Source organism: Limanda limanda, chromosome 2 (genome assembly GCF_963576545.1).
Source record: "Limanda limanda chromosome 2, fLimLim1.1, whole genome shotgun sequence".
Taxonomy (NCBI): domain Eukaryota; kingdom Metazoa; phylum Chordata; class Actinopteri; order Pleuronectiformes; family Pleuronectidae; genus Limanda; species Limanda limanda.
Window position 1 is genome coordinate 5,668,658 of NC_083637.1, and position 12,277 is coordinate 5,680,934.

Consider the following 12,277-nt stretch of genomic DNA (forward strand, 5'->3'; position numbering starts at 1 on the left):
TGGTCTTAATAAATTATAATGTTGAAATCTAAAAACAAGCAGGTGCAGTGGAAGCGGTCTTTTAAAACACAATCTATCCAGAACACATAATTACTTTGTTCTGTTTCTGTTATGTCACAAACTCACTCACTACTTTCAAATGCTGAGCTCCTTCTCCTCGTTCCCCTGGTAACATTTAGCTCAGTGCCTTCTGTATCTGAACTTTGCTTCTGTAACCGATGTGCAGGTAGACTGTGTGACCTGGTTATGGATTATTCGCTCTTTTTAGCCGTGCTTCCCGACGCAGGCTGGTGGTCGATGGGGTCTGTCGCTCCGAGCTCGGCAAGACGCTGTCGTACGGTTTCAGTTCTGAAGTTATTAGAAAGTGTCCTAGGTAAAAAACATAGAGTCTGATCTCTGGGTCACTGTCTCCAGAGTTCTGTCTCGGCCCATCAGCCGTCATCTTGCTCCTCACGTGTCTCAGCTGTCTGTCTCAGGTGTCTGTCCCCACTTGTGCCGAGTCCACTAAAAATGGAGTTAATCCCAAGTCCTGCAGGGTCGTGACAATTTCACAATGTTCACTAAGTTGGAGGCAGCTGATGTATTGTAATGATATGGACAGTCCCTGTAGCGTGTAGAGCAGAGGTCTTCAACAGGGGGTCCACGACCCCTAGGGGGTCAGCAGAGGTACTGCAGGGGGGTCGCGAAATCTTTAGTTGATTATTTTTTTTATTTTTTTTTTTTTTATTTTTTTTTTTAAATAATTTTTTTTCCACAAATTTAAATGTCTTTAAATACAAATTAACCTGCATCCAACATATTGTGAGGCTGATTTGACCCTCTGCCTGACAACTTCCATCCGTCCAAGGTTAGATAAGTTGTGTGCTACCCATCAAGGTCCGACATCTCACTAATGTGGGAGTATGTGTGGCATCCGAAGGTAGCTTGATGATTCACTGTCTCTTCTACATGCATGTTTAAAATAAAAACATGAATCTGTGAATTACTTTAATAGCTCAGAGTTGTATGCAAGATGTATGTTTATAAATGTCAGTGGCATGGCCACCCTGTACCTTGCACATGTTAAGTTAAAAACATGAACATATGAACCTGTGTAATATTTGAATAGCTTAGTATTGAATGCACAATAACAGGGTAGCTATGTTTATACATGGCACTAGGCCCAGTTTAATATAAAACATAATTTTATACAATATATATAGTAGGGGGTCCCTGCTCCATCTCTCCACCAGTTTGGGGTCCTTGGCCTGAAAAACGTTGAAGACCCCTGGTGTAGAGGACGATGTGGAGAAATGTGGTGCTGCCCATAGAAACAAGCCAAATAGATTATCAACCCAGTAGAAACTGAAAATGAGAGGACTTCTCTAAGAACGTCAGTATGTGAGCTGAAAGACGTGAGACGTACGGGTCAGTTTTCGAATTTTAAACGAATCCCGATGTAAATAGAAGCTTTTCTCTTTTCACACCTACAGGCAAATGCAGCAATAACAAATATATGTTAATGCACGCCCACCAACAATATGCTATTAAAGAGACATTTTGAATTCAATTATCATATAAAGCTGGTCTGTAAACAGCCTGAATTTACACACCACGAACCCATCGCTCTGCTTAATTCAGATGAAACTTGGCGGAAAGTTATTTAGCCAGTAATTTCTTCATGTTCTAAATATGTGCATTGTATTTAGAGTGGCCCCTGGCTCATATCTCTCATTATGAATATGTAAGTGTACGCTCTTCACTGTTTGTTTCTGTGGCCGAAACAACAACGCAAATGAAACCACTGTGGCTCGGAATACAAATCAAGTCCCACAGTGGAGCCGGGTTCACTTCTCATGAAGCTTTTAGTCGGACGGAGATCCTCAGGTAGTGTTAGGACTGATAATGGCCTGCTGGTAGAAATGTATGTTAATGAAACATCTATATGTAAATAAATCCTTGAATTTGAATATATTGGGGATGCTGATGTTTTATTTTTTGTTATTTTTCCAGGGAATGAAAAACGAATATTGTTTTTCACAACTGTGTGAAAACCATTTGGTTTTAAACTAAAATGACAAGAACACCCTTGTGTATCAGCCTAATTTAGAAAAGCTTCACTTTTTTTCAAACTCTTACAGAAATAAGTTTTGTCTCATAAATGCAGCCGGAATAACAAGATTTGAATTCAGTAGCCTGGAGCTAATGCCGTTGAGTCAGATTCATGACTAAACTAATACCGGGAAACACACAACAAACAGATTAACTGGCATGAATATTTATTTGTAACCGGAGATGTCAACAACGATAAATCTTTTCTCTGGTGGATCTCAGCTGCTGGTTTGGCCCGAGTCGTCCCCGGAGGACGTCCTGGTGGTGACCATCACGCCGGACTACCCGGGCGCACGCCACACGGGACTCGTCAGCGGCCTGAAGAAGTTCACCTGGTACTTCGGCGCCACCCTCTGCTTCACTACACCTGGAGACGGCCCACGCAGCTCGCCCACCATGCTGCAGACACACGAGGACAGTGAGTACACACACACACACACACACACACACACACACACACACACACACACACACACACACACACACACACACGCACACACACACACACACACACACACACACACACACACACACACACACACACACACACACTTCAATTTGAATAATGCCAGCACATATCACTCTATCAGCCTTTCCTGTGAATACTAATGGAGATGTATTGACCTGCTCTGTTTGGTTCTGTGTGATTCAAAGCTGCTCACGCAACATCGACTCTCCGACACCCCCCCCCACCCGCCTTCTCTTAGGCTCTTACTTTAGTTTCTCTGCCATTTAATCTCTTTCTTCTTAGTTTCCACTCCTCTGTGTCTTTTTTAAAAGGGAATTGATTCGCATGTTGGCGTTTATAGCCCACTGTTCCACGGATAAACATAATAGCGGCCGCTCCCAGTCGCAGAGTACACATGCACACACAGCGGCATCGTCAAATCAACACAATAGCCTGTAGGCAGACAGACAAGCAATTATTACCAGCCAGCAATTATCAAGTGGGAAAGAGATATTAGAAGCCAAGTGCTCACACGCATTAACACACGTCACATGCACACACACACACATTCACACACACACACACACACGTCACATGCACACACACTCGCACATGCACACACACACTCGCACATGTACACACAGCTGAGACCAGGTATTGATTGGGTGCTGGGCGTGTTGGAGGGTTAACGGCGGGTGTAATTCTTGCTTGATGATAGGTGTGTGTGTGTGTGTGTGTGTGTGTGTGTGTGTGTGTGTGTGTGTGTGTGTGTGTGTGTGTGTGTGACTCAGTCATTACACGCTGTGGACCAGTGAGCTAGCAGGACACATTTTTTAGCTCCACTCTCACTCTTTCTTTAAATCATGCTGTAATTATGTCTCAAACTCTATAACTCTGTAATGTATTTTAATCTGATCCACACTGGGGCTCGGCACACATCACATTTCATACTGCAGGTTGGAGTTTCATTCACAAACATTGTTTCTGCTCAGTGTGAATCATGTGCAGCCTGAGGCAGGTTTTCAGGCCACAGCCACACTTAACCTATTTGGTTTTTAAATGCGTTTAAAACACTATGTTTATGCCTCCTGTCCAAACTACTTTTCAAGCCCCTAAAGCTGAGGACAGAACCTTGGAAACTGTGTTTGACAAATCCAGGGCCGGGTTCTAATCTGGACTGACAGAGGCTGAGACTGATTTGGAAATGATGATGCAGTCGCCTGCATCCTGATGATGATGTCGGACCCGGGGCCTGATTGGGTCTCATCACCCTCTACTCCACCACCAGCGTTGATTAGGAAACACTTACACGTACATTCAGTAAGAATTCCACCTCCTCATCGGTCCGAGAAAATAAATCCCTGCTCCGTCTTCTGGATCTAAACAACCCACAGCTTCCTGTTTACACCCGCACATACATGATCAGTGAAAGCACATGTGTGTGGTTGTAGCCTCAAACTACACTGAAGGAATCACTCTACCCAAATACAAAGGAAATGGTGTTTTAAGGACAAGCAGCAGGAGTGTACTGCATCACTGGAGGCTCACAGTCAGGAATAAACACGAGATGTGAGCAAGTCCCTTTCACAGAGGAAGCTTTCCTCCAACAGTCTTCTGGGTATAAAATCCACTGAGGCTCATGAGGATCAGACTCACAACTTCTTTTCTAAAGGAAGTTGTCCTCCTATTCCCTGAAGAGAGACACTTGGACGATCTGTGGATATTGGACTTCAACCCTAAACGCCAAAGCTACCAAACAGTCCTCTTGGCCTCTGAGCGTTTCCTCCGGGTGCAGGACTTCAAAGTTTAATGGGTTGCCGCAGGATTAAACCTACAACAGTAAAACTTGTGAATTGTCCAGTCACTCCAGTGCCTTTCCACTTGGCCACTAGGATCTGCCAAAGGTGGTGCCAGGGTTTTTCCTCTGGTCAGCACCCAAAGGAAAGAAGTCAAACACATAGGGTGGAACAGTTGTTAACTAAATAGCTCAGCTTGTTAGACGACTGCTTGGAAGTTCTAGGCTTCAATTTTTATGAGGCTCAGTGAATTTTAAAGCTCAACTCCATAAGTGAAGACTCGAGGGCTCCAACAAATGCAGCTCATAAATGTCCAGATGTGTCTGAATATCAGAGGACAGTTAAATCTTTCAGGTGGTGGGATTCCCTGTGCTTCACCTGGATAAGGATGTACCACCATCAAGGCTGAGTCCGTCCAGCAGCCACCCCGGCCCTTTGCTGCATGTCATCCTTCTACATGTCTTTCTCCACTGTCTCTGTCTGATAACACAAAGAATTCTCCCCCAAAAACAGAAATAAAATTAAATATTGAGGTTCCGGGTTCAGCCCTCGAGTAACTGATTGAATTTTGATGTCCGACTTCCAAGGAAAGACACAAAAGGTCTAAGAAACACAGCTCAAAGCAAAAAGCAAAGGAGAGTCTGACCAAATGGCTCCGGGTGTTTGAACATCGCTCTGAAGTTTGGAGGTTGTGGGTTCAGTCCTCGGTTAATTCCAACATCGAGATGAAAAGAGTGAAGAACTCGAAGATTCTGAACATCACTTTCTCTGACCAAATAACTCGGTGTGCTGGAGGAAAGCTCGGACGAAGGATCAAGTGCAATTCTCTTTTTCTCTGAAAAATAAAAGGATCGAAAAAGCAGTTCTACAATTATATTATGAAAGAGAAGGTTTAATAACTTTTCTTCTTTCATCAAATCGACTTCTCTTGGTTGGCATCAGTCCACTGTTGGTAAGGAAGGAGTTTGTGTGTGTGTCTGTGTGTGTGTGTGTTTGTGTGCAAGTGTTATTGAATGTCTCAGATGAATAGCTTAATCGCTCTGAAGGGAGAGGGGTTAGAGAGCCATGGATGAAATGAGAAACGACAGGGTGGTCAATGCAGATGTGATTACTTGGTGTGGGAGGTTGAGGAGCAGAAGGTGAAGGGATGTGTGAGAGCTGGGAAATACTCAAAATATGACCTAAATAATAACACTAATATCTGATGATGTGTTCTTTCAGCTCCTGGACCTGTTCGTCAGCTGAGCTTCACGGAAATCCTAGACACGTCCCTCAGAGTCAGCTGGGCGGAGCCTGAAGACAGGAACGGCATCGTTACTGGTAAGAGCCGAGTGGGAATCCATCGTGACATCACCCATCGGTTTGTGAGCTGAGATTTGGAGTCTGGAGTTTGATATATCGTCTGTTTTGACCATAAACTCTTGAGGAAACCATTTACTGATGTTTTAAATCCAGTGAGAAGAAGAGTCATTTTCGTATAGATGAAAAGAAACATGACCCTGCTGTTCATTTGAGAGAATACAGGTTTCGGGCACATCCTCATTAGCTTTGCATCCATGCATCTGCATCCATTTTTATACACAGTCTATGGAACGTGTCCCAAAACTATAACTCTCACTCTGGGTGCAGGCAACATGGTGTGAAGGTAAAGATTTTTAAATCATATAAACGACAAAATCTGGCTATAAAATCATAAATGGCCAACCTTTAAGCGATTACCCCTCATTGTGTATACGTGTTTGTGTGAATGAGTGTTTGTCTGTGTGTGTTGACATGTCTGGATTATGTCCAAACATTCATCAGGCACCTGCACAACAAGAGCCCAGTGGAACAGCACCGGGCAGCTGCACCTTTACAGTCACACTCCGGAGTGGGGAAATTGTTATTAAATCAAGGTCACCTTGCACATTTACTCCTTTCTCCTCAACCTGCTTTTCATCCAGCACCTGGTGAGCAAGGAGACAGATGTGGGACCATTCACTCTCTCCAGGGCGTTACACACAAGTGGCCGCGCACACACACACACACACACACACACACACACACACACACACACACACACACACACACACACACACGTAAGGAGCTGGTGGAGTGTGATGCATGACTGTGAAGATGCGAAGGGACAGACAGGGATTCGACTGTAGTTACCCCCCCACCCACTCACTCTCCCTCCTTCTTGGCTCTGTACATCTCATTACGTGTGTGTGTGTGTCTGTGTGTGTGTCTGCTCGTGCAAACATGCCGCTTTATTACCCTTATTACCTTTATTATGAACAGCTTTATTAACCCAGCATGTGCTCCCCCCCCCCCTGCAGGCTACGTGTTGTGGTGGGACGTGTCCGACAGAGAGTCGAGTCGTGAGGAACGCTCTCTCTCCAACTCCACGCTGCGCTACCAGCTGACCGGCCTCACCTCCACCACCGCCTACTCCCTCCAGGTGGCGGCGCTCACTGCCGCAGGAAGGGGCGTGGTCACGTCCTCCACCATCTCCACCGGCGTCCCACCAGGTACGATACACACGCACAAGTGGAGCCGACAGCGACATTAGAGGAAGGTTTCTTCTCGTGTGCCCGGCTGTGTACAGAGTAAATATGACTGATGAGCTCTTAGGATGCCATCGTCTTTCCTCAGGCTGATAAGTGGCTGTAACTGTGCGTCCATGAATCATCACCCTCTACACACACACACACACACACACACACACACACACACACACACACACGAGTTAGTCATTTACAGCATCTTAGACAGCGCTTTAGTGTGCAGTTTATTTGTGTGTGTGTGTTTTCTATGTGCACACTGGATGCATGATGAGTTTGTTTGACTGGACTAACGCCAAGTTTCAATCATTTATTAGTGATGATTAACTGCAAATAGCTAAAAGTGTAGGGAGGGGGGGTGGGGGGTGCAGGAATGATGGGAGAGAGGGAGAGGGCAAGAGAGACAATCAAAGAACAGAACTGAGGACGAAAGAACAGATAGAGAAATATAATGAGGGAAGAACAGGGAACACAGAAAATAAATGGAATCTTTGAAGACAGAGAAGAGCAAAGCCTGGACTGAGAGGAAGTGGAGGAGAATGAAAGGAGGGAAAGAAAGAAAGAAAGAAAGGCGGCTGCAGGATTTTTTTGTCCTAACATTTTCTGATTATTAATTTATAAATAAAAGCGCAAAAAAAGTGAGAGAAAGATGGAAACAGACACTTTTTTAGATTCAGAGGTTATTCATTAATTCATGAAAGCAAAAGACTGAAGGAAAGACAGAGGGCTGAAGATTAGAGAAAAGGAGTAAAGAACGAGAGAGAAGGGAAAGAGAGAGGGAGAGCGAGAGATCCACTGAGCATTAGATTCTTGTCTTGTTTATTTATTCATGTATTCATGGAGTTGAGAGAATTTTGTCATTCATCTGAGCAAGGCAGCTGATATCAACATTTCCACATTACAACCCTCACAAGTTTGCTGAATGCACTTACAGAGAGATGGAGGCTGATGGCTGTAATTTGTCTTTTGTCGCACACATGTTCTCGACTGGATCCAGAGAGGAAGAGTTCTCTTGTTTCCTTCCTAACTGGACCCGGTCGAGTTATACAGTCGCAATGAAAAACATCCCCTCCCCTGAGATCTTCTATAAAACCCGCCCGACGTCCCCCCGGTGGTCCGATGTGTTTGATTCTCCATCTTTACAGATACATGTGTTCTGCCATGTTACGCAAATGTGAGGGTTTGTGTTGCTGCAGCAGAATTCGATGGATTACAGCGGATCACACCCGAGCACGGGGATATCAAACCCAACACCCTGAGGAGACGTGGTGGAAAAGTGGCTCTGAAGAGACCGTTTAGATCTTTTGATTATGTAAATTTATTTAACAGAAACAAGCCGTTGTTAATTTGTTTTTTGGACTTGACGGTTAAAAGAAACTTCAGAGTTTCTCGTCTCCCGAGCCGTCGTCACACGTGGCCTCAGTCTGCTCTGATGAAGAGTTCAAACTAAAACATATTTACGTCCTCAGAGGAGGTTTATGTGATGTTGGTTTGTTTGGTTTTTTAAGATTATGTAAAAAAAACTACTAGATGGATTTCTACTAAACTTGGTGGAAGGATGAGGGAGGAGTTTAGTGTGGATCTGGATTAAGGAGCAGATCCAGGAATCTGTTCTCGTTTTCCTTAACATTGTGTGATTCATTAGATTTTCTATCGATTTCCCAGAGACTCACTCATGGATGTCGATGAAAAATGGAGGTATATGCTCCACTGAGTGTTATATATATGAGATTGTTCACATGATTCAGTGCAGCTTCCAGCTTGAATGTGACAGAAGCATCGACTCAAACAGGAAACACGTGCTCAGTCATTGTTGTGCTTTGGAGTGTGCAGCACTTTCCCAGCTGTGGAAGACACTTACTGTCTAATTATGTTTAATTAATCCTCACAAAGAAATTTGTTTTTTTTTCAAAGTTTTTACATTTTACTCGTAGATTCTTCGCTGGGGATACAGCGAATTACAAAGAGGATAAACAGTATGTCAGCTGTATTTATTCTCAAGGTTTACTGGTTATTGTGAGTGACAGGGTTCTGGACTGTAGTGATCAGGTGAACATATTGATGATCAGAACAGCTCATACACCTCCACCAAGGCCCAAAAGAATCCAATCTGCACCAAATTACACACACTCATAAATATCAGTCCTCCAAATAAGCCTGATTTTTTTCTTTCATTAAGATTCATGAATTGTTCCCGAGGGGAAACAAACACAATGTTCCAGCAGGTTTCCTTGGAAATCCAGTCACTTATTGCTACGTAATCCTGCACACGACAAAGAACAGTAACATTCCCTCCTTGTCTGTGCACATCTTCCCCCCCGCTCCTCTTCCTCTCCGGCCGGCCGAGCTGCTCAGGCGTCCACGGCTGTTCAGCAACATTACCCGGGTTCCCGTCACTCATTATTCCCTCGGAGATAGAACAATGCTGGAATAATAATGGGTCAAACATAATTTATGAGCCCTGCTGCCCACTCAGACATTTATTGGCCTTAAATGGACTTTAGTGAACTGTGCATTTAATTCACCTCTCGCCTCCACTGGTGTGCAGATTTATCTCAGTGTATTGTATTGCCAAGCTCAGAAATATGAAATAAATTGCTCTGACAGAGAGAGGGAGGGAGAGAGGGAGAGGGAGAGAGAGAGAGAGACGGCTGTAGCATAGGAGACGGAGCTTTGCTAAAATTAACATCTTTTTTTTCTGTGACCAATCTTTTATTTCTCCTTTATAATAACCAAGCATGGACAAAAGGAAAAGGATTGGATTAGCTCACCCCGACTTAAATCTGTTTTGTTCTGAATTCATTATTGGTGACCTGCATTTCCTCCTTTTCTCTTCTCTGTTATTATTGTTATTGTAAGTCAATTATAAACCATGTACCAGTTGTGACCTTGTTAGTCAGATTCGGGCAATTTAATCATATTTATCCATTCATGGAAAAAAATCTCCGCGGTAAAAGTAAAGTTTTTGATCCATTTATTCAAAATAATTCACAGAATTGTAAAAAAACCACTGGTCTTTATATAAATTTATATTTTACCTGGTTCTTCTAACACCAGCAAAGGTGGTTGTGGTGGTGGAAAGTGTAACCTACTATTGAAACATCAATAATGCAGTGCGGACTATTTTTCTTTTCATAAATAACATTATTGTGGGAGCAACAATCTTACAGATTTAGGACTGTAAATATTTTATACACCCGTAGAAAGGTATGATGGTGACCTGCCGCTGTATCGGCTGCATTGGCAAAACTCTCGAGGGATTTTCTTCTTCTTTTTGTTCCTGTTGTAGCTTTGAGTGAGGAAGTATTCTCTCTGTTTTCTATCTGCAGAACTTCCTGGAGCTCCGTCCAACTTAGTCATCTCCAACATCAGCCCTCGCACGGCGACTCTGAGGTTCCGCCCGGGTTCCGACGGGAAGACGGCGATATCCCGATGGATCGTAGAAGGACAGGTGCGTGTGTAGGAGCCCGATTAACATCCGGCTCCGGAGAGATCTGATCGCAAGTGGTCAGAGCTAAGTTCAGATCTGAGCAGAACTGAATGTGACTGAGACCCGATCACTCAGAACCGGACTCATGGGCTATATGGTTTTTCTTATGGGTAACATCTTTAATAACAAAATACAAACACACAGCATTGATTCATTCAGTACTTCCTTACACTGCTCACTCTCTTTCTTTCTATCTTTCTCATGCCAACACACAAAGAGACACACACACAAACACACACACACATACCGATACACTTACACTAACATACAAACAGTGAAATTGGTGTAACAACATATTTTAATCTTCACAAGCACAAATGATGTACGTGATGATTTGCCTATAGAGGTGGGGAAGTAGGATCCAATCAAAAGTGATCTTGGGCGACACATTCAGGAAGCAGACCAGCTTTCCACCTTTTGATCAGAACCGGACGCATGTGCTATATTCTTTTTCTTATGGGTAAAATCTTTAATAACAAATTAAAAACACACAGCATTGATTCATTCAGTCCCTCTTTACTCGCTCTCTTTTCTCTCTATCTCTCTTCCATGCCAACACACAAAGAGACACACACACACCGATACACACAAACAGTGAAATCTGGCACATCTGTAAACTGTGTAACAACATATTTTAATCTTCACAAACAAACAAAAAAAACAAATAATGTACGTGAGGATTTGCATATTGAGGTTGGGAAGTAGGATCCAATCACAAGTGAGAGGAGACACATTCAGGAAGCAGACGAACTTGTCCACCTTTTGGATTGGATGTCTCTGGACGGACGTGTGTGACCTCAGTGTCTCATCTCTCTCTTCCAGGTAGTGAAGGAGGACGGAGGAGGAGACGAGTGGGGAGTCGTCCACCAGGAGGACAACCGGCCAGATGCAGACACGCTGGAGATCCCCAACCTCGCTCCGTTCACTCAGTACAGGTGAGCGGCAAACACACACGGGTCACCTGCACGAGAACACAACCCAGTGATACAACACACACACACACACACACACACACACACACACACACACCGGTAGAATCTGCAGCATTGCTCAACTCAGGTGAAGTTAGATAAATCACACAGAGAGACAGTTCCATCTGAGACTTTGTTCTGTTTGTCAGCTCCTTCACTGCTGCTGCATGCAGATCCTTATTACCCCCCCCCCCCTATCTTAAATAGCTAAAAGGAAGGAGGGAAGGATGAGAGAGGAAAGGAGATGAGAGAGCAGGAAGGACAGCAGAGGAGGAGGAGGAGGAGGAAGAGAGAGGAGTGTCTGTAATCCCTGCTCAAGGGCCATGGGGAGCCGGCAGTTTGTAAATGTGATCTATCCCCCCCCCCCCTCTCTCTATCTATATGTCTATCTCTTGCTCTACGTATCTCCGTCTTCATCTGAAACGGGATTGCGATACATGTGTGTCTGTGTGTGTGTGTGTGTGTGTGTGTACACTTTGTGCGCTCACAGGGATTATGTTGTCACAGGCGACACCACTGGGACATTAGATGAAGTGAGCCACTTGTCTGTGTTCCTTATCCCTCGCTTTAACTTCCTCTTTACACCCGGCTCTCTCTCTCTCTCTCTCTCTCTCTCTCTCTCTCTCTCTCTCTCTCTCTCTCTCTCTCTCTCTCCCAACGCTGGGACCACGAGTCACAGATGAAGTCTCTCGCTCGCCCGCTGCACGTATTTGTCACTCACACCCACACTGACGCACGGAGGCATTTAGATCCAACAAAAAGACACAATCGCTCCCTCGTGGCTGAACGTCTGTGTCTGTCGTCAGGTTCTCTCCCTTTTTTTTCTGACTGATATTCAGATTAATTCAATTTGACGATACATCAGTGGCTTTTTCAGAAATCCCCTTGAGGAGAGTTTCACCTGAAGGATGTTCTGTAATGAATAACACAGAGGATCT

At 44.2% G+C, this 12,277-nt stretch overlaps 1 protein-coding gene across 1 annotated transcript in view; it reads left to right on the forward strand.

The window, feature by feature from the left end:
- LOC133015718 (protein sidekick-1-like) overlaps nucleotides 1-12,277 on the forward strand; it is a 280,020-nt gene that overhangs the window by 221,900 nt on the left and 45,843 nt on the right. The window contains exons 27-31 of the mRNA XM_061082987.1: nucleotides 2,314-2,509; nucleotides 5,557-5,655; nucleotides 6,654-6,845; nucleotides 10,208-10,329; nucleotides 11,191-11,303. Coding sequence (XP_060938970.1) covers nucleotides 2,314-2,509; nucleotides 5,557-5,655; nucleotides 6,654-6,845; nucleotides 10,208-10,329; nucleotides 11,191-11,303 — 722 coding nt within the window. The remainder of the gene's footprint in view (nucleotides 1-2,313; nucleotides 2,510-5,556; nucleotides 5,656-6,653; nucleotides 6,846-10,207; nucleotides 10,330-11,190; nucleotides 11,304-12,277) is intronic.